This window comes from Sebastes umbrosus, chromosome 11, assembly GCF_015220745.1.
Source record: "Sebastes umbrosus isolate fSebUmb1 chromosome 11, fSebUmb1.pri, whole genome shotgun sequence".
NCBI classification, from domain to species: domain Eukaryota; kingdom Metazoa; phylum Chordata; class Actinopteri; order Perciformes; family Sebastidae; genus Sebastes; species Sebastes umbrosus.
In genome coordinates, this window is record NC_051279.1 from 25,242,744 (window position 1) to 25,269,690 (window position 26,947).

Consider the following 26,947-nt stretch of genomic DNA (forward strand, 5'->3'; position numbering starts at 1 on the left):
TATTTTCATTTCATGCTTTAATAACTTTAATTACAAAGTGAATAATCTGCTGAAACCAACAGACAATTCTGGATCAGGATCTTGGGGACTCGGGACTGGGTCCGGAGGATCCTGAAGGTTTTTGGGACCGTCCGGTCTGTGAACGATGACGGTGTGGAGAGTCTGGTCCACCTCTTCGATGGTTGTCGAAGAGGTGGTGGAGTCGTCGCTATCGTCTGACCTGGATCGGTCCTGGTACGACATGTCTGCTTCACTGACAGCAGCCAGGGTGAGAAAACACAAGTTCTGCAGGTAAAACCTCCAAATCTGCAGCAGCTTAGTTATTGTTTATAATTTATTCTACAAATAAACAAACTAATAAATCAGCATTAAGCTGTTTTTTCATATGAACTCCAAACAATGAGCGGCTCTATTCACACATGGGCTCAATAGACCCTTTTTGTGTCAAGGTCATGATGACATCACAGTGTTAGCTGGAGGCTAAACAAAGGAAAGACTGGAGGCTAACTAGCTTGTCAGTCTCCGGACAAGCTAGCTAGCTATCTAATGTTAGCCAGCCGTCTACTCCTCCTGAAGTAGTCTCTAGCGGTGTAGGAGTCGGCTAATCTGGTCTCATTGGTTAATGTTAACTTTCTCAACTAACATTCGTGATCCTGGAGAGTGAGTGACAGAACATATTGAGAGAAACTGGTATTTTCTTCAGCCGTTGTTAAAAAAACAAGCCAACAATACTTGCTAGCCAGCGTTAACTAACGTGTTCAGAGAATTATTCTGCCTCCACTTAACGCTCCGCCCGCTAAACACCTCATCATGGTTACTAACAGGAAAGGGGGTTATAGCACATCACACTGACAGTGTACTAGGGAGCTGGCAGTCTGTTTAATATCCGGTCCGGATGTGTTCTCACATCAGGCTCCTCCAGGAGATGTCTACATCAGTTCAGGGTTGCAGGTGTGAACGGTGCTTTACCTGAACTCAGAGTCAGAGTCAGCATTGGTGTTAGAGCTGCTCTCACTCTCTCCTCCATCCTCTACCGTCGTCACTTGACTGTTCGAGCGACCCGTCGATCTTCGGCGCGTTGCCGTGGAGTTCGTCCTCCTCATCTGTGTCCTGTTGGAGATGTTCAGCTGCTCGTCATCACTGGAGTCACTGAGAGAAACAAGCAGAATCAGTTCATAAAATAGTTTTATTAATTATCTTTTAAATGTGTTTCAGTTCAGAAAAGATATCAAATGATTTTTTTAAGACTCATCAGTTGGTTACACTACAAGTAAAAGTACGTAGGTATTATCATCTAAATGTACTTAAAGTACTTAAAGTAAAAGTATTGATTGCGTAGTAAAGTGTTCCCAAACACAAAAATACACAAAAAAATTAAGCTGTCCGTTAAATTTAGTGGACTAAAAAAGACAATATTTACCGCTGAGATGTAGTGGAGGAGAAGAAAAATAAAATAGAAATCCTCAAGTAAAGTACAAGTACCTCAAAATTATATGGAGGATGTAGCCTTCCAAAATCAAAAATCAATCATTAAATAAATAAATGACTCAATAAATGAATAAATATGCAATTAAATATAGCAAAAATAATATAAAAAATAAATGTAGCCATTAATTAATTGATAATATGTGACATAAATATATTTTTCAGTTTGGATTTGCATCTTAATTTAATTATCTTTTTATTAATTCCCTTATTTATTTATTTTTATTCCCTTATTTTTCCATTTATTTATGTATTTATTTTATTAATTTTAAAATGGATTTATTTATTTTTTCATTTATTTGTATTTATTTTTTTATTTTTTCATTTATTTGTATTTATTTTTAAATGTGTGTATTTATTTATGGATTTATTTATGCACGATTTTACCTTTGCATTTCACCCCTTATTTTTTTCCTAAACTTATTTTTTCCTGTATTCTTTTATATATACATTTCTTTATGCATTTCTGCCTCATTATGCAAATGAGCTGTCACTCAACGTGTGTCAATTTAAATTTAAGAATTAATAAAAATAAATACATAAATAAATAGAGGGAAAAAGGGAAGATTAAACAGAAGAGTAAATAAATAAAGGAATTAATACAAAGATAAATAAATAAAGAAGCTAATTAAAACAGAAATATATTTGTACTTAAGTACAGTTCTTGAGTAAATGCACTTAGTTACTTTCCAGCACTATTTAAAGGGACTGTTTGTAACTTCTTACACGTATAAATCAGCCGGGTAGGTGTCCCATGTGCGCTCGCATATGCACGCTCGCGTGTGGCTACGCTGTTAAGACTCAGACTCCAACACAAACTACACGGAAGCACCAGAACCGCAAAGTTCTATCTAGTGAAGCCCGTCTTGCAAAACAGTGCTGGCAGCGGTCGTAATACGCGTGGGAGACCGTAGCTTTGGTCTCCAGGGCCGGAGTCTCTGCTGTACTCTGCTCATCTGCCTGCCTGCTTGCCTTCACTCAGCTCGCTCCACCTCACGTGCATGCGCGCACACTACACACTGCAGGAGACTTCGTAGCTCTGAGAATATCTAGTGAATGTACAGTGAACGTTTATGCAGAAATAACTGCTGCAGCTCCTCCAGACCAGAAGAGGTTTTCCGTGTCTTGTGAAGTGACGCGGCTCAACAGCAAGAAACATTATCATCTCCGACTGGGTGTCGGTGTCTCCCTCCGGCTGCGGTCGGGAGGCTGAAGCAGGAAAAGCCAACACTAGGATCAGCAGTGATTCATGTAGAGACTTTCGTCTGGTCAGCTAACATTACTGCCAAGCAGGTGAAATATAGAGTGATATTGTGGTTTTAGCTGACGTGTGTCGCCTCACTGTTTTGAGCGATGCTCGTTCATGTCTATTTAGAGCGAGCAAGCGCGAGTCCGACGCTGACTTTCGTTGACTTACCGGCCACAGGTGTCGCTGTTAACAAGCATTTTTGATTCTTACAAACAGTCCCTTTAATGTTATTGAGGCCTCATTGAGTCTAAAGATATCAGTTAGAGATCAGGCTACAGACTACAGCAACAGATCTACTGTAACTCTCTCTGCTGTAGAAACACTCACAGCTCCTCCTCGTTGTCTTCCTCGCGGTCTTCCTGGGAGGTCAGAGGTCGCGCGCAGACGCCACACGTGTTTCCCAAACTGTGGAAACACGGCAGACAGTACACGCCTGCAAAAACAAGACAGCAGCTCGTAAAAAAAACTAAAAAAAGACACTTTCAGTGAGAGGAGAGCTGGAACAACATGTGGAGGACAGGATGTGGAATATTAACTCAAATATGAGTTTGATAGAGCAGCTTCATCATTCCTCACGTGTCACATCATTCAGGAAAATACTTCAGACTCATAATGAATTCATTCTGTGGCGTTAAAGTGAGAAACACCAGATAAAACACATTCAGTGATCGAGTAACAACAGATATCTGTTACAACAAGTCATTAGAACACATTTTAAACATCTTATTAACACGTCGTATCCTGTTTGTCTCGTCCGTACACATGGAAGAAATTAAGGAGTTACGCCTTGGAACTATTTCTTGTTGAGCAGCAGTGTATCCATACGCCCAGTAACAGTACGTCTGTGAAGCAGATACAGTCAGAATAATTGTGTCTGATCTTTGGGGAGGAAACGGTGTAATGTGGAACAGATTGGAGCTGTAGAACAAAATGACTTCATGTCAGGACTTCAAATCAGAATAAAAACCTCCAGCTGGCTTCAAACACTCGTCAGGTTGCACAATGAAGTTGAATGTTTATCACAGATATTTCTTCTGTTTTAAGGTGCTTTGTCGAGTCTTCAGCTTCAGGTGTTAACATCATCTTTCATCTCCTGATTTCTTGCCAACACAACCTCATAAAATGCCAATTTATTATCACACAATTTGTATTTGTCACAGTGTAGGAAAGCACGGTGCTATCGCCAGATGAGTGACAACTTTGTTCACCTCATTTTCTGTGTTTCATGACAGCATGGCGGAATTAGCAAGCTAAACCAGCGGGCTGGTGTCCAACGGCAGCGCTGTAAAGATAAATTGAGGGCGTATAAATCTTTGGAAGTCTATAGTTAACTATCCTTCAGTAAAGTCAGTTAAAAAGAGAGTCGTACAATATCGGCGAAGCGTTTCAGAGATGGAGAGAAAGGGTTGTTAATAGTTTAGCCTTCTGCTAACAGCAGCCAATGGTTCATGGCTGAGGGTAGCAGAAGGTTAAATATTAACAACATTTACTCTCCATCTCTGAAACATTTATCCGATATTGTAGCTCGCTAGAGCCTCGAATCTCGGTTTGTCATCTCAAATGTATGTGATATCTGGATTCTGGCACCCAACAACACAGAAAGATGACATTTAGATGTGTAACTTTAGCCCACTGCTAGTGTTAGCCTCCAGTCTTTCATTTGTTTAGCCTCCAGCTAACACTGTGATGTCATCATAACGTCCACACTAAAAGGGTCTATATGCTGACCCTCCAGGACCACCTTAAACATTATACTGAAGGGGACAAACATCAGTCTGTAGCAGCAGCAGTGGACACTGAAGGGTTAACTGGCCTCAGGTCAGTGCTCAGCTACAGTTACAGTCTGTTATCTGTCTGACTTCAGCTGAGTCAACAAAAGTTAGAGCTGCAGGACACACCCTCAGCACACATTTCCTCTGCTGCTTAAATAAAAGTTCAACACTGATCTGATGCTTTGTGTGACTTTAACTCTTTCCTCTCTTCCTCAGGTGACAGAGCAGCTTCTACATTAATTTTCTCACTGTTGATGTGAACTCTAAATATGTCTCTAATGGTAAGTCTGGCCCACACTAACAGATGTTTTAGATCTTACCAGATGTGTGAAATGTGAGAGCCCACACATAACGATATGTTGTGTTAAATTTAACAGTTTTGTTCCTGTAGTGAGCAAAACCCTCCAACTTCTCTCTACGACCACAACACGTTCAGCTCTCAGCCGAGTCAGAGAGGAGACTTTCGCAATAAAAGCTTCATCCAGGAGATATAAATGCTTAAAGTACCTGATTGGGCTGTGGTTACATGTCAGATAATGACATCATAATTATCTATAATCAATAGGCCACCGCCTTCAGTTAACCCCTTCAGTGATGTGTCTCTACCTGGACACTGAGAGACCTTACAGGCCGCCATGTTGTCCTGTCTCACCACATCGCCGCAGGACAGACAGGTAACCGATGCGAGGCCCAGCAGGTGAGACAGGTGAGCCCCTCCAGGTAACCTGAGACACACATACATACACACACACACACACACAGATTTTTATTTAAAGAGGAACTTCGAGTGAAAACATTTTTGATTCCTGACTTCTTTAACATCAGATTGTTACTCAAACATTCACTTTCTGTCAATCAACTAATTGATTAATAGACTAATGGTTTCAGCTGTACTTGTATTAACAAAACCTCAGATTTTATAAACTCTTCATATGTTTTGTGTGTAAATATTAGGGCTGTCAGTCTATAATCACACATTTTTTATCTATTCAAAATGCACCTTAAAGGGAATTTTGTCAAGTATTTAATACTCTTGTCAACATGGGAGTGGACAAATATGCTGCTTTTTGCAAATGTATGTATATATTTGTTATTGGAAATCAATTAACAACACAAAACAATGACATGCTCAAATCATAACATGGCAAACTGCAGCCCAACAGGCAACAACAGCTGTCAGTGTGTCAGTGTGCTGACTTGACTATGACTTGCCCCAAACTGCATGTGATTATCATAAAGTGGGCATGTCTGTGAAGGGGAGACTCGTGGGTACCCATAGAACCCATTTTCATTCACATACAGTATCTGGAGGTTAGAGGTCAAGGGACCCCCGTGGAAATGGACATGACAGTTTTTACTCGCCAAAATTTTGTGTTAGTTTGGAGCGTAGTAGTATGACCTGGTTGGTACCAATGGATTCATTAGGTTTTGTAGTTCACTATGATACCAGTATCTTCACTCTAGCTTTAATATAAATATGAGTTTGTAAAGTAACTAAAGCTGTCAGATAAATGTAATGAAGTAGAAAGTCTGTTTCTGTCCGTCTAAAATACTCACGTAAAGTACAAGTACCTCATTTTGTACTAAAGTGCAGTACTTGAGTACATGTACTTAGTTACATTCCACCAGTGGTATGTTGATGTTAATCACTCAGTCTGACTCTGGAAGATGAAATCAGATGAAATGTTTGTACCGCAGCAGAAGAGTCTGGAGGCGACTCTCTCCTCCTCCTCCTCCTCCACATCCTCCTCCGTCAGCCCGGCTTCTGGCTGCAGACCTCTTCAGGGCTTTCCCCACCGCCCTCCTCTGATCCAGGATCTGCTGCCGGAGGAACCGGATCCTCTCCTGATGAACAAAAACAACAACAGTCAGTTTTGTGTTTCACTCTCTGTCTTCACACATTCAGCCGAGGTTTGTCTCTTCTCGTCTTTCACCCTGTGAATAACAACCTGCCGCTGCCCGGGAGCCTCTGAGCAACGCCCTCTACAGCTCACAGCTGTAAACAAGTGATGCACAGATAAACTGACGTGTTGTAACAACAGGCCGACTGCTGACTGATGGACTGAAACCTGAACAGAGATCAGCCTGCAGCACTTTAACCTGAAACGTCTTTGTGTGAAGGAATCTGAGCGACAGTGATGCTGCAGCCGCTCCACACACTTTAAAAAGACAATATATATAATAACCATCATTTAGAAATGGTAAATTGATAGTTAGTAAGTAAGTATTTGTTAATGATTAAGATATTTGTAAACCTTTACGAAATTGTTTCTAAAACAAATATAAACATTACTGATATAACATAGACAGATATTTGTAACACTTAATGGTAATTAAGTTAATGGTTAATGGTTAGGTCTGTTAGTTGTGCTACTTTTAACAAACAATGAAATGATAATAATGTTTACTGATTATTAGTAATGCTATAATTTCTCACAATAACTGAGTGAAGTGGTTACTAAGAACCTGAGAAGGACTTTGTATTCAGACTTTATGAAGGATTATGGAGAGCTGCTGAGAGTTCTGGAGGGTCCTGGAGAGTCCTGAACTGTGCAGTTTAGTGTCTGCCTGTTTGTGAGTGTGTTTGTGGGTCTCAGGTGGATCCGTCCAGACCTGCCTCCTGCTTCATTCTGCAGATTCTTCACATGCCTCTTTGCTCACTGACTTTTCACCCACAACTGCTGGTCTTCTTCTCTGGAGGTCTGATAACAGTCCTCACCTGTCTGTCTGTCTCACAACACACCTTTACTGTGAGAATCTTCTCCTCCCGCTACATGTCACCTGATCTTCAGTGTGATGAGGTCAGAGGTCAAGCATCAGATTACATCATCTTTGTATCTCCGGCGTTCCTCCAAAACCCCTCCAGAATAAAAGCAGCAGGTTTGTGAAAGATGCCAAAATAAAAGCTGAGCAGACGTCCAACACAAACTACTACTGTAGTATTTCACAGTGCGGTAGTAGTACTTTTACTGTAGTAAAGGATATGAATACTTCCTCCAACACAAACTACTACTTTAGTATTTTACAGTGTGGTAGTAGTACTTTTACTGTAGTAAAGGATATGAATACTTCCTCCAACACTGAAGCAAACAAACTGACGTTAAAGATGAATTTATATGATCAACTCAGTTTTGGATCTTATATCTGTGTGTGTGTGTGTGTGTGTACCAGCTCTCTCTCTGGATGATATGAAGAACAGGCAAGTCGTCTGCAGCGCTGCATGAATCCTCCGGTCAGAGAGACCAGCAGAGCCAGACCCAACAGGAACCCTGCAACAAGAACCAGAACCAGTAAAGACCAGTAACACCAGTGGAACCAGTAAAGGCATCAGAACACCAGCTGCAGGTTTAATGCCTTGCTCTAAGGCTCCTCAGCAGGAAGAAGGAGGTGACCTCTGACATCACCAACACCTTTTTAACCTGAAGGGGGAGCGGAGTCATGGTGCAGTATCCTGATAATGTCACAGCTATGATGTCACATCCTGTATGATCTCACCCAGGATGAAACATGTGAAGTAGTCCGGCTCCGATGGCTCCGGCAGACACTTCCTGCTGATCACAGTGATTTTTCCTCGTTGCAGGATGTCAAACGAAGCCACGACGTCTCTGAAGATGTCCGAGGCCCAGCCCGATCCGTTCACCCGCACCGCCACCGTGACTGGGGCTGATGGGACAGGTGTTACTATGTTTACCACCGCTCTGACTGACACTTACTGCCATATTCATATCAGGGGCGTTGCCTCACCTCTGGCCACGATGTCAACCTTCACCTGTTGCTGCACCTGATCCAGCATCCAGAATACCAGGAAGTCCAGCGCCACCAGCACACCGCCCATCACCAGGTGTCTGAAGACCGAGACCACGCCCACCAAGACCGCCCGTCGCTCCCTGGACGTCAGGTGAAACGACACTGCAGGACAGACGCTTCAGTTCACTTCAGTGCACTTCAGTCTACTTCAGTTCACTTCAGTCTACTTCAATTCACTTCAGCTCACTTCAGTACACTTTAATCTACTTCAGTTCACTTCAGCTCACTTCAGTTCACTTCAGTCTACTTCAGTTCACTTAAATCTACTTCAGTTAACTTAAGTCTACTTCAGTTCACTTCAGCTCACTTCAATTCAAAACAATTAAACAACAATTGAACAACTGAATACATATTAAAACTTAATAAAGTGACATAGTAACCACTTTTAGCCATATTCTGAACACACACACACACACACACACACACACACACACACACACACACAGCTGTACTGACGTGGTGTGATGTAGGTCTTGGCCTCTTTGCGTGTGATTGGCAGGACTGAGGCTCCGCCCTGGGAGGTCACCTGTTCGTCGAGCTTTTTGAACTGAGCGCTGATGTAGACGTTATCAAAGTCGAGCTCACGGAGATACCGGCGTTTGTACCACACCGCCCTGAAAAGACAAAAAAAATAACAATAGAATGAAGAGACAACTTTGTTATTCGTAGATCCTCACCACCTGTAGAGCAAATAATCTACACATGCTAATGTTAAAATGCTAACATGATAGCGTGTTAACTTGTATGTTAACTACTGGATACGAACATAATGTGTTTTAACAATTAGAATTTCAGCATATTAGCATACTGACGTTAGGACTTTGAAGTGCTTACGATTAGAATTTGACATTTAGCATTTTAGCTTGAATCATGTTAATGGTCGCATGTTAGCTGCTCATTTTAGCATTGTAACATTAGCACAGTTAGTATGTTGATAAGCTTACACTTGCATGTAACATCATTTGTAGATGTAGTAAACTGAAGCGTTTAGATGACGTAGACTGAAGCCTGTGAATGAAATAAAATGAAGCATGTAGATGAAGTAAACTGAAGCGTGTGGATGAAGTTAACTGAAGCATATAGATGACATAAACTGAAATGTGTAAATTAAGTAAACTGAAGCATGTAGAGGAAGTAAACTAAAGCGTGTAAATGAAGTAAACTGAAGCGTGTACAGTAAATTAAGTAAACTGAAGCGTGTAGATGAAGTAAACTGAAACATGTTGATGAAGTACAATTTAGAATGTGAATAAGGTAAACTGAAGCATGTAGATGAAGTTAATTGAAGTATGTAGATGAAGTAAGTAATTTGAAGCATGTAGATGAAGTTAACTGAAGCGTGACTCCTGACCTCAGGTAGGACCAGACGAGCAGGAGGAGGCTGCCGTATATCAGTGGTTCAATCAGCTTCTGAAACACCTGTAGGTCTGATGAAATTTCCGCCAAGATGTCCTGAGACACCTGATGCAGAGAGCGGCTGCTGTTGGTGTCCAGGTCATAGGTCACCGAGGCCGAGATGTTGAAGTCAAACTCCCGCCTCAGTCGCTCAAACGCTGCAATAGTGGCTAAAGGAAGACAGCGGCAGGAATAAGGTTGTCAATAAAGGTTAAATACAGACAAAAATAATGAACTTACGAGCTGCCAGACGTTTCCTCAGCTGGCTGGCGATGTAGGAGGGGATGATGCAGAAGAGCTCGGTGGCTGAAACAGACACACACTTTTATTAAATTGTTACCTGAAAAACAACATTATACTAATGATGTATAAAGTCAGTGAAGTGGAAGTGAACGCACCGCGGGCGAGGTTGCAGAGCGGCAGGAAGGCGTCCACGATTTCACAAATGAATCTGAACTCTCCCAGCAGGTTGTTGCAGTCGTGTCGGGCGTCGGCGAACAGCGCCCGGCACTTCCTGTACGGAGAGCCTAGTGTGTCGTTACACAAGTCCCCGATGTCCACCAGGAAGTGGAGGACGTTTCTCAGAATGCGAGCTGCAGGGTCAGAGGTCAGAGGTCACGGCTGTATCACATCACTCTGTGTCTGATATTTTCAAAATCTCTATGGCCACTCTCGGGCTCCGTAACTTGACCTTGTGCACTGCCAAAATGATTTCATTAGTGCCCACAAATTAATCTAAACATGGGAACGATTAAATTAAATTGAGGCCATGAATTATATCTTGTGCGCATTAATTAATAAATAGTGTCCTCAAATTAATAAATCGTGGTCTTAATTTATTTATTTTTTCTCTCTACGGCTGCACCCGGGCTCCATACATTAAACCTGCAGCTTCAGCACTTTCAAACATCACTCACCAATATGGCGGAAGCTGCTAGTCAGAGCGTAGATGAATTTCTTAACTCGTCCAGCTACAGCGTGAGCGTTACTGCCGATCGCTCTGATTCTGTCCAACGCGGCTGCAAACACACAACAGGAGCTCCATCTAATCAGTTGAAATAGTTAGCTAAAAGTAATGGATAACAGTTAAAATAGTTAGTTAAAAGTTAGCTAAAAAATAACGGATAAGAGTTGAAATTGTTAGCTAAAGATTAGCTAAAAGTAATGGATAAGAGTTGAAATAGATAGCCAGAAGTTTCTGTCCAAGATTCTGTCCAACGCGGCTGCAAACACACAACAACAGCTGACGATCACAAATTAGTTGTTACGTAGAGTATTAGCAGCAGTAATAACAGTAGTATTCACAGTATTAACAGCAGTATTGATGGTGGAGGTGGGCGGGTCTTACCGAAAAGGGGCGTATTTGCCCTCTCCATTAGTTCCTGTGTTTGATTGGCTGCCAGCTCGGCGCCACACAGCAGACTGGTGGCGGCTCGCTCCGTGTTTTCTAAGGTATTGGTGATTGGACCAGAAAGCAGCACCGACGCAAACACTAAGAGGATGACGTTTCTGCCCCGAGCTGAAACACAAGAGAGGAAAGAGGGACTGTGATAAGCTGAGCAGGGCCACGCCTCCATCTGAAGCCCCACCCAGTGGAGGTTTAATGTAATGCTGAACAAGGCCTATGGAAAGGAGGCTGGGTCACGGGCAGACATGGGTATTAGGGTATGGGGTATGACACATGCGCAGTGTAACTGAAGCTTCGGTCGTGCGTTGCGATTGGCTCAATTTCGGCGAGTGCAGGCCAGATTTTACTGCGCATGTGTTGTACCCCCAAAGATATGACGCGTTGATGACGCGTGACCCAGCCTCCTTTCCATAGGCCTTGATGCTGAACAGGAAGGAAAACCACCTGACAGCGACTGATAAACTGACCCGAGCACAGTGAAGGCAGCATCACCATGATGTTGGCCCGAACGCTAGCGAACAGTCCCATACTGAAGGCTGCCAGGACGGCCAAAGTCAGCGTGGTGTAGACACACAACCACAGAGGCTGTTTCTGCAGGAAAAGAGCTATGAGTCCGTACAGAGTTGCCAACAGCAGCCCCAAAGCAAACGGCGCCAGGTTCCGTACCAGGCTCAGCCCCCCCTCCAACAGGTGACCTTTGACCTTCCTCCATCTGCAGAGGTCACAGCGCCTGTTAGCGCCTGACCTGAGGAGGGAAACATGACATCATTATGGAGGTTAGAAACCAGACAGTCAAAAGTCTCACTAGTACTACTTTACTGGAGCCTTTCTTCCACTTTACTACATTTATCTGACAGCTTTAGTTACTTTACAAATTCAGATTTTTGCAGACAAAACATATGAAAAGAAAAATAAAATCAGATATTTTGTTATAAATTAGACTCCAGGCAATTAATCAATTAGTCCTTTTATCAATTAGTCCATTAATCAATTAGTCGATTGACAGAAAATTTATGTGAAACTATTGTGATGGTTGAATTAATTTTTCATGTAAAAACATTTAATGGTTCCAGGGGCTAGTTGCAATGCATTATGGGTGAATTAAAAGCTTCAAAGAGGACAAAAGATGGCAGATGCAACGGCGACGTATGAGAGAAAATAACAGAAAAGGTAAACAGCATGAATCCAACAATCGTTAGAACTGTTAAAGATATTCAGAAACAATTCAAGAATATGGTACAAGAATCTAAAAGAGTAATGGATAAACAGTTGAACTAGTTAGCTAACTGACCTAACAGATTGTTGCCATAGCAACAAAACTGTATAACTTTCTTACCTAAGTCTTTTAATATTTATACAACAGACAAGCTTAATTGGACTAGTCTTAGACTATGTTTATACAACCGGCCCCAGGTTTAATAATGTTAATAATGTTAATGTATTAGTAATAATCTTGAGGTTTGGATTGTTGACTAAACAAACATTATGATGGTGTCAGCTTTTTTTCTGAAATTATACAAAAGCAACAATTGAATCAATTACAGGAGAAAATAATCAGGAAGGAAAATAATTAGTTGCAAAAAAAAATTAGTTATTAATAAATATGATAGATTATAAATTGAGTGGCTTGAACCTGAAGGTGAACATGTTTTGATCTGATTGAATGACTGCAGACTGAGAGAGAAGGTTAGCATAGCTCCCTGCTAGCTAACAGCTGTGGTGTTATCTCTCTCCTGTGAACACTCACTTGTTCAGGAATCCTCTGACCGTCCGTCTGACTCCTTCTCTGTCCACCTGGACCGTCACATCACTCTTCAGCAGGGGTCTTTTCATCTTGTCACTCTTCATCCTGGATTTCTGTCTCACTCACTCCGATGTTTTCATGTTTCTCCTGGAGACCAAACAAATCTGACCTCACTCTGAAGGCTCCAACTGACCAACTGACCAACTGATCAACTGATCAACTGATCAACTAACCAACTATCCAACTGACCAACTGATCAACTAACCAACTATCCAACTGACCAACTGATCAACTAACCAACTAACCAACTGACTAACTGACCAACTGACCAACTGATCAACTAACCAACTAACCAACTGACTAACTAACCAACTGACCAACTAAACAACTGATCAACTAACCAACTAACCAACTGACCAACTGACCAACTAACCAATTGACCAACTGATCAACTGACCAACTAACCAACTAACCAGCTGACCAACTAAACAACTGACCAACTATCCAACTGACCAACTGATCAACTAACCAACTGATCAACTAACCAACTATCCAACTATCCAACTGACCAACTGATCAACTAACCAACTAACCAACTGACTAACTAACCAACTGACCAACTGACCAACTGACCAACTGATCAACTAACCAACTGATCAACTAACCAACTATCCAACTGACCAACTGATCAACTAACCAACTAACCAACTGACTAACTAACCAACTGACCAACTAAACAACTGATCAACTAACCAACTAACCAACTGACCAACTAACCAATTGACCAACTGATCAACTGACCAACTAACCAACTAACCAACTGACCAACTAAACAACTGACCAACTATCCAACTGATCAACTAACCAACTGACCAACTGACCAACTAACCAATTGACCAACTGATCAACTGACCAACTAACCAACTAATCAACTGACCAACTAAACAACTGACCAACTATCCAACTGATCAACTAACCAACTGACCAACTAACCAACTAACCAACTAACCAACTGACCAACTAACCAACTGATCAACTAACCAACTAACCAACTGACCAACTAACCAACTGATCAACTAACCAACTGACCAACTAACCAACTGACTAACTAACCAACTGACCAACTAACCAACTGATCAACTAACCAACTGACCAACTAACCAACTGACTAACTAACCAACTGACCAACTAACCAACTGATCAACTAACCAACTGACCAACTAACCAACTGACCAACTGATCAACTAACCAACTGACCAACTAACCAATTAACCAACTGACCAACTAACCAACTGACCAACTATCCAACTGATCAACTAACCAACTGACCAACTAACCAACTAACCAACTGACCAACTAACCAACTGACCAACTAACCAACGGTTCAACTAACCAACTGACCAACTAACTAACTGATCAACTAATCAACTGACCAACTGACCAACTGACCAACTAACCAACTGATCAACTAACCAACTAACCAACTGACCAACTAATCAACTGACCAACTGATCAACTAACCAACTGATCAACTAACCAACTGACCAACTGACCAACTGACCAACTGATCAACTAACCAACTGACCAACTGACCAACTAACCAACTGACCAACTGACCAAATGACCAAATGATCAACTTACCAATTAACCAACTGACCAACTAACCAACTAAACAACTGACCAACTCACCAACTAACCAACTGACCAACTGACCAACTGATCAACTGACCAACTGACCAACTAACCAACTAACCAACTAATCAACTAACCAACTGACCAACTAACCAACTGACTAACTAACCAACTGACCAACTAACCAACTGATCAACTAACCAACTGACCAACTAACCAACTGACCAACTAACCAACTGACCAACTAACCAACTGATCAACTAACCAACTGACCAACTAACCAACTGACCAACTGATCAACTAACCAACTGACCAACTAACCAATTAACCAACTGACCAACTAACCAACTGACCAACTATCCAACTGATCAACTAACCAACTGACCAACTAACCAACTAACCAACTGACCAACTAACCAACTGACCAACTAACCAACGGTTCAACTAACCAACTGACCAACTAACTAACTGATCAACTAATCAACTGACCAACTGACCAACTGACCAACTAACCAACTGATCAACTAACCAACTAACCAACTGACCAACTAATCAACTGACCAACTGATCAACTAACCAACTGATCAACTAACCAACTGACCAACTGACCAACTGACCAACTGATCAACTAACCAACTGACCAACTGACCAACTAACCAACTGACCAACTGACCAAATGACCAAATGATCAACTTACCAATTAACCAACTGACCAACTAACCAACTAAACAACTGACCAACTCACCAACTAACCAACTGACCAACTGACCAACTGATCAACTGACCAACTGACCAACTAACCAACTAACCAACTAATCAACTAACCAACTGACCAACTAACCAACTGACCAACAAATCAACTGATCATCTAACCAACTGACCAACTAACCAACTGACCAACTGACCAACTAACCAACTGATCAACTGGCCAACTGACCAACTGACCAACTAACCAACTGACCAACTGATTACCAACTGACCAACTGATCATCTAACCAACCAGTCTGGCCTCTGATCTGTGTCCGGCAGCTTGTTTGAAGCAGACTTTGGATGGATGATGGCTCAATCTGACCGGCCTAGACCTTCAGCTCCTCACAGCAGTAAGTTAAACCAGCTTCTGTTCTAATGCTGTTTGGAAAGCTAACTTTTAGCTAACGCCAGCAGCTTTGTTACATGTTTTGTTTGCTCGTTCCTCCAGCTGTGGAGAGGATCAGTTTGACTGTCCTGCCTCCTGCCGTCCATCGGTTCATCTTCGGCCAACCAGAAAAGTTTCTGTTGGCTCACCTGGTCCTCAGGGCGCTGTTTGGAGCGGCGAGCGGTACAGGTAAGAAGAAAAGGTGGATACATCAGAAACTTAATATTAATTAAAGTATCAGAGTCTACAATTCTTCCTTAACTGGATAATACTATTATGTCTCCTTAACATTGTTAGCATTCTCCATTTGTTTAACTTTTATTTATTTATTGAGTTTGTATATATATATTATTATTATAAAATGAATTGTGGAATAACAACAACGAAATAATATATAATTCTAATAAAGTATATTATTATATAATACATGATTTTTTAATTAGAATTAGAATTATTTTTGTTTTTTATTTCGTTTTTATTATTCTTAAATTTTTTATGTTTTATTGTATCTTGAAATAATTTTTTAGTAATTATTCTAATATTTAAAAAAATACTTTATTGTTAGTATTTTATATTTATCTTTTGTATAACTTTTATTAATTTAGTTTTTATTATTCTACAATTCATTTTAAGAATTATACATATATACACATATATATGATAAAATAATTCTAATAATGTATATCATCATATAATATAACATTTAATTTTTAAAAATGTTTTTGTTTTTTTATTTTGTTTAAATTATTTTTGAATGTTTTACTTTTAATTATATTATTTTATTATCACAGCACCTGTTATTATTATTTTTTAAGTGTTTATATTTTTTTATAAATGTTTTATACATTTTTATTACTCCATCTACCCCTTTTATAGATATTAGAATAAAATTTGACAAGTAAAAATATTCTTGTTTTAATTCGTTCTTTTAATTTTTATTCCAAATCAATTGACCCATTTTTTATTAATTAAAATGATAAAATCTACATATCTATTTATTCTGTCCACTCCAGCAGAAATTATGAATTATTGCGTCGTCTTTCATGATGATTGATCAGATCAGGTTGGTGATTGAAATGATGAAATACTGTAAGTGAACTGTTATGACCTCTTCATGTACTTCCTGTCCTCCTCCGTCTGTCAGTTCTGTTCCTGGGATTCTCTCACAGCCTCCGGCTGACCTTTGACCTGAAAATGGCAGCAGCAGCTGTCTTTATCGGTGAGGGGGCGAAAGACATCCATTTGTATCTGAAATAATAATTAAACATCTGTCTGAAATAAACGTGTTGGCTCACATCTGTTCCAGCTGGTTGTACGGTGGGCGGAGCTTTATCCTCCTCCTCCAGGTGCTCGGTCCTCCTGATGTTACCCAGCGTGCTCGGCTCCCGCGGTCGGGCGTACCTGATGCTGTTCATCCTGTCGGTACTCTACACAGGTGAACGCACACACACACACACACACACACACACACACAAACACACGCACACACAGATATTATACCTGGGACAATGTGGAGCCCCAAAGTGTTAATATTAAATAAATAACTTTGAAATTATAACTCATTATTATGAAATGTTATTTCATCATTCTTATTTTCAATTTCTTGCTGTTTTATAGGACTTTATTTCATAATAGAATTTTTTATTTCAAAATGCCCTTTTTCAAAAGTCAGTTTTTATTCTATATTGACATTTTTCCCGGAAAATAAAATGTGTAATTTCCAAAAGAGCTATTTAAATTTGCAGTAACTAATAACTAGTATCTTTAATTTACTTGAACAAACTAACTAAAATGGATCAGAAAATTTCTCTGAGTATCCAATGAAGATTATCCAAAGGCAGAGTGCAATTTCTTTCATTCTGCATCAACTTTTAATGCACAGTGTAATATCATGGGGTATCATGAATACCATATTATTCAAGGATTTATTATTGTCATTATACAATACAGGATTGTCCAATGAAATGTAGCTGTAGCTCCCTCCATTCTGCACTATAGATATATATTCAAAATATTTAAATTAGAATAGACTATAAACAATAAAATAGAACAAGCTACATCAAAATAGCACTAAGGGAAGAAATAAAAAATAAACTAAATTATATTTACAAGGAATATATACAATTGAGTGTAATATCAGTGTAATATAAGTGTTTTAAATTATAGTGTAATTAGAAAACTTTGGTCACAGTGATGAGGGTAGTGGTATGGGTATGTGCAAAACCAACATAAGAGCAGAAAGTATTAGGATTGAGAAAAAAATTGATTCACCTATGTATCACGATTTTTTGTTTTTCTTCCGATTTTGAATCAATTTTTTTAGAAATATTTACTCTGAACTGAGCCTTTCAGACAGAGTAGTTGTCTTTGTCTTTAACCATTTTTGACATTGTATATTTACATTAGGGCTGTCAATCGATTAAAATATTCAATCGCAAATTAATCGCAAATGTGAGTTTAGAAGAGTAAGAATTTCCCCCCTACATTTGCCGCTGACAGGCTCAGATTGTTATATATTTATTTATTAATTTATTTGACAGAGACAATACATGTAGGCATTGTTACACTTAATTAAAGTGCAACCGATGCAATGTATATAGGACTTCTAGCCGTAGCTAGTTTGCAGACCTCGTCTCTGGTTAGGCTTTTAATAAAAAATTAAAAATACATAATACAACATCATACATAAAATCACATATTACAACATCGTACATTACAATCAATTTACATATGTCACATGTAATATTATAGCCTAAGTGTCTGACAGCACTATGGAAAGGACCCTTCAGAGAAATACAACATTTTTACCTTTCACTTGATCCGGTCTGTTTCTTCAGTATAATGATCGAATCGGGAGATAGGTGAATCGTTCCAGCCCTAGAAAGTACCATGTCATTTATTTTACATGATCTACTATAATTTTGTCTCTATATAATGTATTGTGATATGTACTTCATGTAGTGTTGTATCATATTATAGATAAAACACAAATGTGTATTATGTTACAGTATATCATGTCTTGCTGTGTTGTATTTGATTGTATTGACCGGTGCTGTAATGTCATTGTATTGTGTTTATAACATTATAATGTGTCTCATGATGATGTTTCAGGTCCAGTTTCTAACATCCAGCATAACGTGGAGACGGCTGCTCTGTCTCTGAGCTGTAATCTGGATCTGCAGGTTCATCACAGCAAGTTAGTGTGGAGAAACGCCATGAGACCGTTTCTAGTGGTCGCACAGGAGCTGATGGTGAGAAGGCTGTAGAGAGCTAACAACAATAAAGCTAAAACCAAAGCACATATCAGCTGCATTAAAAAGAGACCAATAAGATCAGATAGTATGATACGAGTCAGAGGTCACTGATCCGTCTTCTGTTTCTTCTTCAGGACGATGACGAAGAGTTTCAGGACGAGGCTCAGAGCGTCAACAGAAACTTTCAGAACATCAGAGACGAAGTCGTCCATGAGTACGGATATGACCGGTTCAACCCCAAACCAATCCCCGGCAACAGCACACAGGAGCAGTTCGCCTCCAAGACCATGATGCAGTGCGACAGTGAGTGAGAGGACAACGTCAAGATTAGAGTTATTAGGGGATGTTCACATGCTGTGTCTGAAAACGCCAGCCAGGCCGCTGTCATCTATTTATCCAAAGTGCTTCGTTCAGAGGTTGCGCTACTGTCGAGCCTGCCGTTACTAAGCAACCAAAACCTGGGCGCTGCGATGACAATGAGCTAGCAAAGCGCACAAAAAACGTGTCATGTGAACGACCCCTTAGACATTAGACACATTTCACATCATGAGGATTTAACAAATGTGTGTGTGTGTGTGTGTTATCCAGGTGTGGTGAATGAGGGCGTGCAGCGATGTACTGAATGGTTCAACAAGAAGTGGGATGAGTGTATGAAGGCGATCGCTGTACCCTTCATCAACAATCTCTTCTGTGTCTCCATGAAGTTCCACTTCCTGTGTGATATCATGAGAGGTGAAAGGTCGCACTGGTCGGGGTCACATGTAGTCTCAGTTTAAACCAAAGAGTTTAGAAGCAAAGAGACAAAACATAGTTAGCCGCTAGATGGCGCTACGATAGTACTGCTGCCATTTTGGACTGAAAACGCCAATGAGTCTGTGTCCAAGGATGTATAAAGAGACGTCTGTACATCAGTAGATCATTTTTTTTACACTTAGATAGCCCTCATGTAAATAAGATAAGATAAGATATTCCTTTATTAGTCCCACAGTGGGGAAATTTGCACACTTCATTATGTCCTAAAAGTTGTAAAATGAACTAACAGATGCCATAATGAACGTGCATCAGACCCACGGGACTGCACCGCCCTGCACGCACATATGACATATCCGGTTCTGCTAGCTTCCTGCTAGCTGTATGCGGCTGTAATAATGGATCTATTGGCTGTAATTCATCACTTTTATTATCTTCTAATACACCCATGGGCTGTATGCTGTAAACCTGTACCGTGGTGGATGTATTAACGTCTCTGTTCCCAAACAACCGGCTATTGGCCAGTAGCTAATAGTGCTAGTAGCATGACACATCAACAGGATTTAATGGAGTTGTAGGCTATTTACTAATAGGATTTTTCGAACTTCCATTTATGTTTATCACTCACTTTATGCTCCTCTGGGAAGCAGCCGGGCTAAAAAGTTTAATAAATAAATAAGATAGTTATAATAGTATTCATATTTATAATGTTTTATTTTTCAACACATGACATTTCGGTAGAGACATTAGATATGACAATAGAATAGAAATAATTTAGTTTTAGTTTTGTACGGCTCTTTGTAGGCGGACGTAGTCTCTTTCAGTCCAAAATGGTCGAAGCGTAGCTCTGCATCTGGGCACTGACGCTATAATGGAACGAACAATTGACAATACGCAGATGATACCCTATTGTATATCTCTGTATGAACTCCAAATTAATTGCATGCTTTGCTCTAAATTCATGTGTGACTCCGAATTTCAAGATCAAGCTGAGATTATATTTATAAAGTGTCTTCTTCTTCTTCTTCTTCTTCTTCTTCTTCTTCTTCCTCTTCCACTTTTTCTTCTTCTTCTCTGTCAGTGATGACTCCGTGGTGCAGAGAGAAGATCCCTGTGGATGGAAACTTCGGTCAGCTGTTTGATGAGCTGAATAGTTCTGTCGACCTGCTGTCCGGAGAGTTCAGCACCAGGCTCGTCATGCAGGTCACCACGTTTACATTAATATTAACACCACCCTCGGGACAAACTCTACCAGTTAGATTAATCTTTGACTGTATTCGATTCCGCCTACTACATACTACTGATGAACGCAGTATACAGTACATACTGCATACTGCGTTCCTGAGTAGTATGCAGTATGAAACAGTAAAAAGCGATGTATTTTGCAGTACGCTATTCTCGCTATTCTCTGTAGCCAGTCTGTGAACGTCACTGGCCGGCTCTCCACAGAGCTTCGCCCGCAGGCGATTGTGGAGCTTTTCAACTCCAAAAAGGCAGATAAACACAGGTTCCTGTTAATTTATAATGGACATTTATGTTGTGATATTTAAGCAAGGAAATAAAAGCCTCTTGTCTACAGACCGGTCTCTAGAGAGCTCCAGCCAGCTCATAGCGGTCTGTGAGTGTGACCGCCCAGCTGGCGAGGTAGCGACCCCGGCAGGCGCTAAATAGCCATCACGGCAGTTTGTGGAGCTTCTCAACTCCGAAAACGTAGGAGAAAATGTTCGATTCGCCATCATATATTGTAAAACTATCAATATTCTAAACATTTGATTTCTCTCCTCAAAAACTTTCAGAAGTGAATTTAGTGAAATAGCTACAAAAAATGTAAAAAATTAGCCTTTTTGGCTGCTGTTGTTGTAACCGTAGCATATACCGGTCCTTCGCTTTGCTTTGTGGGATACAGTAGGCGAGGTAGACTGGTCCGATGCATACTGGAGATGTTTTCCAAATCAGTACGACATCTGGGTATTTTTGGCATACTGTAGATTTTGCTTTTGTTCACATACTGTATACTACATACTACATTTTGGCCAAATCAGTACGTACTGCTAGTGTAGTAAGAGGTTGTACTACTAGTATAGTATGAGGTTGTACTAGTAGTGTAGTATGAGGTTGTACTACTAGTAAAGTATGAGGTTTAGAATACAGCTCTTGTGTGACCTCTGACCTCCTGCAGGAGCAGCAGCAGCAGGAGGTGTTGGGTGGAGTTCTGCTGGATCAGGAGTTCACTCAGGCTGTTCGAGGATCCTTCAAGAGACTGACGACCACCATGGAGCAGCTGTTGTACGTCCTGCAGTTACTGCTCTCCTTCACCTTCATCACCATCTTCACCAAGTAAGAACTCATCATCATCATTCTCTTTCTGCTGAATCACAAACCAGTGTATTCTCATACAATACTTCTTACAAAAAGTTATTCCTCCTTTTTTGTGCGTTTTCCTACGAATGTCCAGCAACATGTGTCAATTTATGCTCGTTACACATATACAGTCTTTTCAAAAGAAACTTCCATCTTCACAGGAAACTACTTAGTTAGCTTAAGGAAAAAAACGTGGTTTGGGTTAAAATAACTACGGAAGTGGCGTAACTTAAGTTATGTGACAAATAAATCAACTTTGACCTCTGGTTTCACACGGGACATTAACAGCGGTCTCCTGGTGAACGTCTGGTGTTTTTAGACCCACCCATCCATTCCGACCTACTCCCTACACAACGTTTGACGCTCTCTATGCTTCCTGGTTCACAATTATGTGGATTACGTACAAATTGATTTTGTGGGATATGTATGAATTACATTGCATTACTTTTCGTAGGTATAGCTACGAATGTTGTATGAGAACAACCCCTTCTCACTCCCAACTCGTCAAATACCGCCGTTTGGTCAGCGCCCCTTTGGCATCAGAAACCGACGCACGGAGGCACCCTTTAGCAGCAGTATGTGAAGAGTTGGGAGTGAGAATGTGTTGATGAGAACAGCCTGCAGAGTACAACATGTACTTCTCTTCCTCCTCCTCTTCTTCCTCCTCTTCCTCCTCCTCAGGGCATTTGGTTACCTCAGACAGTACAGGAATGACGTTCGATTTGACAACGTCTACATCAGCACCTACTTCAGGCAGATTGACGCCCGCAGGAGGAGAGCGGTAACAACATCATCATCATCATCATCATCATCATCATCATCATCATCATCTACAGGATGCACATTTTGGTTTAATAATCTTGACTTGTCCTCTCGTGTTGTCTGGTGCGTTCAGGGGAAGCGCTTCCTGCTGCCTCTGAAAAAATCAGAGAAGAAGAAGTTCATCAACCCCTGGAATCCAAAGATCCACCCTGAAGAGCTCGAACAAGTGGTGGGTTCATCGCTAATATTAATGAAACCAATACTAGTGTTATTAATGACACCAATACTAACGTCCTTTATGCCTTCCATACACTAGGAGACTTAGAAAATACTTTTAAAAGACTGCAGTTTGATACCCTCTCACATCTACAGACAATGTGTCTTCAATCTCAGAGTTTTTAGTCACAGACTATAATATTTTACAAAGACTGGGGATCTTACAGGGTCACTATTTACAAGACTACAACTAGGGTCCTTTACACACATCACAGGAGCGTGCCGCAACTCTAGAAAAACTCTCCTGATTTTACTGAGACATTGGAAATATGTCTGCGACGGTGAAATCACTTGAAAAGTCGTGTGGTGGAAGGTCGGCATTACATGGTCTGGCCTTATTTCATAACTGTGACAGTCTGTTATGCACCGGTGGAACGTAACATAAAGTACATTTACTCAAGTATCGGGGTCCTTGTACTTTCCATTTTATGCTACTTTTGTTAAATTTCCTTTTTGTTTGATATTGTACTTTTTACTCCACTACATTTTTAACATCTTTAGTTTACAGATTCAGATTATTAATTCAAAATCTAATAAACTCATAAATGCTGATATATTATTATAGATTAAAGGTTCCATATCATGCTCATTTTCAGGTTCATACTTGTATTTTGTTTTTCTACTAGAACATGTTTACATACTTTAATGTTTAAAAAAAAACACTTTATTTTCCTCATACTGTCAGCCTGAATATACCTGTATTCAACCTCTGTCTGAAAAACTCTGTTTTAGTGCATTTCAATGGAATTGCAATGGAATTGCGTTACTAGGCAACAGTTTGGGTCCAAGTTTACTTCCTGTCAGCTGATGTTATTTACATACACTGCAACAGGAAACAAACTGGGACACATTTAGAATGTTTACGTTTAAAACCGTGTAATGGTCTAAATGCTCTCACTTTTTACAATATGGGACCTTTAAACTACCAGGAGAATGACTACTTATAACCTGTGTGTGTGCGTGTGTGTGTGTGTGTGTGCGTGTGTGTGTGTGTGTGTGTGTGTGTGTGTGTGGTGTGTGTGTGTGAACAGACCTCAGGTGTGTTTCAGGTGCTGTCTCTCTCTCTGCTGTCTGTCATCCTGCTGGCTGTTGACTTCTCTCTGTCCCACGTGTTGGACATCGTCAGCAGACACAGCTTCACCCAGTTCAACATCACCAGTAAACACACACACACACACACACACACACACACACACACTACGTCTGGATATCTTGGGTCAGTATCTGTGTTGTCAGGGGGTTTCTGGGTAATGGTGTCCTCTGTGCAGGTAGTCACCAGGTGGACATCAGAGTGGGCGGAACCTCCATGATAGCCCGGCTCCTGAGGAAGACGGTTTCGGCCTACAACAGCTCGTCCATCCTCAGCGTCCACACCGACAACCGGAGTAAGTCAAAGGTCACAGACTGACTGAACAGTGGCTCTCTGGTGTTTTAGCAATTTGAGAGTGGAGGTATAGAGAGAGGTAGCCAATCAGAAGCAGGGTATGGCGCCCTGAGAACTTAACTTGCACTGCTGCAATTCTTTTAAAATGTTTATTTATTTATTTAAATGTGTTTATGCATTCTATGTGTTCTATAAATTGAGCTTGAAAGTGGTTTAACTCAAGGTAGTTTTAATCTTTTACAGATTATGTATAACTCTAAAAGTGTGTTAAAGGGACTATTTGTAACTTTCAGAAATGCTTGTTAACAGCGACATCTGTGGCTGTGAAGTCAACGAAAGTCAGCGTCAGGCTCGCACTTCCTCGCTCTAAATAGACATGAACGAGCATCGCTTAAAACAGTGATGCGACCCAAGACAGCTAAAAGCACAATATCACTCTATATTTCAGCTGCTTGGCAGTAATGTTAGCTGACCAGACGAAGGTCTCTCCATGAATCAGTGCTGATCCTAGTGTTGACTTTTCCTGCCTCAGCGCAGGCTGAGAGGCAGCGGGGCTCCGCAGAGTAACTTGTCGTCTCCGCTCGCAGCCAGAGAGAGCAGGGGAGACACCGGCACCCGGTCGGTAACGAGACGACAACGTTACTCTGCGGAGCTCCATCACTTCACAAGACACAGGAAACCTCTGTTGGTCTGGAGGAGCTGCAGCATTTATTTCTGCACAAACGTCCACTGTACATTCACTAGATATTCTCAGAGCTAAACTAACTATTCTGCAGTGTGGAGTGAGCGCGCGTTTGCGTCTAGAGGTGGAGCGAGTACGCGAGAACGCGCGCGCTATCTGAGTGAAGGCGAGCAGGCAGAGGAGACGAGACAGCGGCCACACACGAGCGCATATATGCGAGCGCGCATGTGTGCCGACCCGCTACATTTATACGCTTAGAAAATTACAAACAGTCCCTTTAAGATAAACGTTGATGTCAGTGGGTGGCCATTAGAATAGAGATGACTAGCCGATTGGTAGAGAGGGCACTCGAGGTGATATACTTTGAGTTTTCACCTTCAAAATGCAAATGTTCACCACTGATATAGGAAAGAAAAGAACAGAGTATAAGAGAATGGAGACCTTTCAACATTGTCGATTATTTTCTCAGATTAATCGATTAGTTGTTTGGTCTATAAAATGGTGAAAAATGTTGATCAGTGTTTCCCAAAGCAAAAGATGACTCAAATGTCTCAAAGATATTCGGTTTACTGTCACAGAGGAGGAAAGAAACCAGAAAATAATAACATTTAAGAAGCTGCAATCAGAGAATTTAAACTTTTTTTTCTTTAAAATTACTCAAACCAATTAATGGATTATCAAAATAGTTGGTGATTAATTTAATTGTTGATCAATGCAGCTGTATGAATATGTGCATGCTGCAAATATGGCTACTGATTTCAATATTATTATTATTATTATTATTATTATTATTATTATTATTATTATTATTATTATTGTTATTATTATTACTATTATTATTATGTGGGTTTTATTTTACATCTTATTTTTATATAGCTTTATCTTTTTTCATAAAGTGTGTTTTATTCTATAAAATATCATTTACATTAATAATATTTTATAAATTATATTCTTGTATGAAAGGTGCTATACAAATATTCATATTATTATTATTATTATGTGGGTTTTATTTTATAATATTTAATTTACACTAATAACATTTTATACATTATATTATTGTATGAAAGGTGCTATATAAATATTATTATTATTATTATCATTATTATTCAGTTGGTTTTAGTTTACATCTATCTTTATATAGTTTTTTATTTTTTATCTTTTTTATAAAGTGTGTTTTTTATTTTATAATTATATAATTTATATGAATAATTATTTATACATTATATTCATGTATGAAAGGTGCTATATTAATATTATTATTATTATTACTATTGCTATTTTTATTATTATTATCATTATTATTATTGATCAAACATGTGAACCTCTACAGGTTTTAGTGTAAGTAAACAGCCTGGGAGGACGATGTCTTCTTTAAGGCTCAGACAGGAAACATCTCAGGACTGAACTGGCTGAATAAAATACCATAATGATATTTTATTATTAAACTGAACCAGCAGAGGGCGACACAGTCTAACGTCTGTCTATCAGTCCACTTCACTCATAGATGTAAAACTGTTTAATATCTGTTTAATATGAATGTGAATAATATGAATGAATGAATCTCTCTCCCCCCCCAGTGTGTGTGTCCCCCCCCTCCTCCCTCTCTGCTGGTGTGTATATCAGCTGTCTGTGTTGCATCCTGTTAGTGGCACTCTTCAGCTGCCTCCAGGTTTACACCAACCGCCTCCGCCGGGTCATCGCCGCCTTCTACCACCCACAGGTACTCACACACACACACACACACACACACACACACACACACACACACACATAGTCATGACATCATAGCAGCTCCTCGGAGACCCTTCATGGTCTTTAATTAAAGGAGCATTTCACCCAAAATACACAAAA

General features: G+C 40.2%; 2 protein-coding genes across 8 annotated transcripts in view; one reads left to right on the plus strand and one right to left on the minus strand.

Annotated features, from left to right (window-relative positions):
- dcst2 (DC-STAMP domain containing 2) lies at positions 1-13,168 on the minus strand. The gene is made up of 16 exons (XM_037783551.1): positions 12,864-13,168; positions 11,584-11,861; positions 11,057-11,227; positions 10,626-10,727; positions 10,107-10,301; positions 9,949-10,014; positions 9,665-9,878; positions 8,770-8,927; positions 8,251-8,415; positions 8,002-8,169; positions 7,675-7,775; positions 6,200-6,351; positions 5,113-5,231; positions 3,062-3,167; positions 970-1,149; positions 1-253 (listed from the first exon to the last, which is right to left on the minus strand). Exons 1-16 carry the CDS (start codon positions 12,962-12,964, stop codon positions 31-33), a joined length of 2,499 nt encoding a protein of 832 aa, XP_037639479.1. The 5' UTR covers positions 12,965-13,168; the 3' UTR covers positions 1-30.
- dcst1 (DC-STAMP domain containing 1) overlaps positions 12,200-26,947 on the plus strand; it is a 17,943-nt gene continuing 3,195 nt past the window's right edge. For 3 of the 7 annotated variants that reach the window (XR_005208693.1, XM_037783582.1, XM_037783587.1), the window contains exons 1-15: positions 12,200-12,286; positions 15,522-15,592; positions 15,691-15,816; positions 16,772-16,846; positions 16,934-17,062; positions 18,739-18,878; positions 19,016-19,184; positions 19,470-19,613; positions 20,713-20,834; positions 21,811-21,968; positions 22,674-22,773; positions 22,888-22,983; positions 24,062-24,188; positions 24,299-24,415; positions 26,674-26,816. Coding sequence is in view for 6 of the 7 variants with exons in the window: in XM_037783582.1 (XP_037639510.1) it covers positions 15,547-15,592; positions 15,691-15,816; positions 16,772-16,846; positions 16,934-17,062; positions 18,739-18,878; positions 19,016-19,184; positions 19,470-19,613; positions 20,713-20,834; positions 21,811-21,968; positions 22,674-22,773; positions 22,888-22,983; positions 24,062-24,188; positions 24,299-24,415; positions 26,674-26,816 (1,692 nt within the window). In the remaining variant the exon portion in view is untranslated. Of the gene's footprint in view, positions 12,287-12,865; positions 12,940-15,521; positions 15,593-15,690; positions 15,830-16,771; positions 16,847-16,933; positions 17,063-18,738; positions 18,879-19,015; positions 19,185-19,469; positions 19,614-20,712; positions 20,835-21,810; positions 21,969-22,673; positions 22,774-22,887; positions 22,984-24,061; positions 24,189-24,298; positions 24,416-26,673; positions 26,817-26,947 lie in introns of those variants that run through there. The other 4 variants (XM_037783583.1, XM_037783586.1, XM_037783584.1 and 1 more) reach the window with 4 other exon arrangements.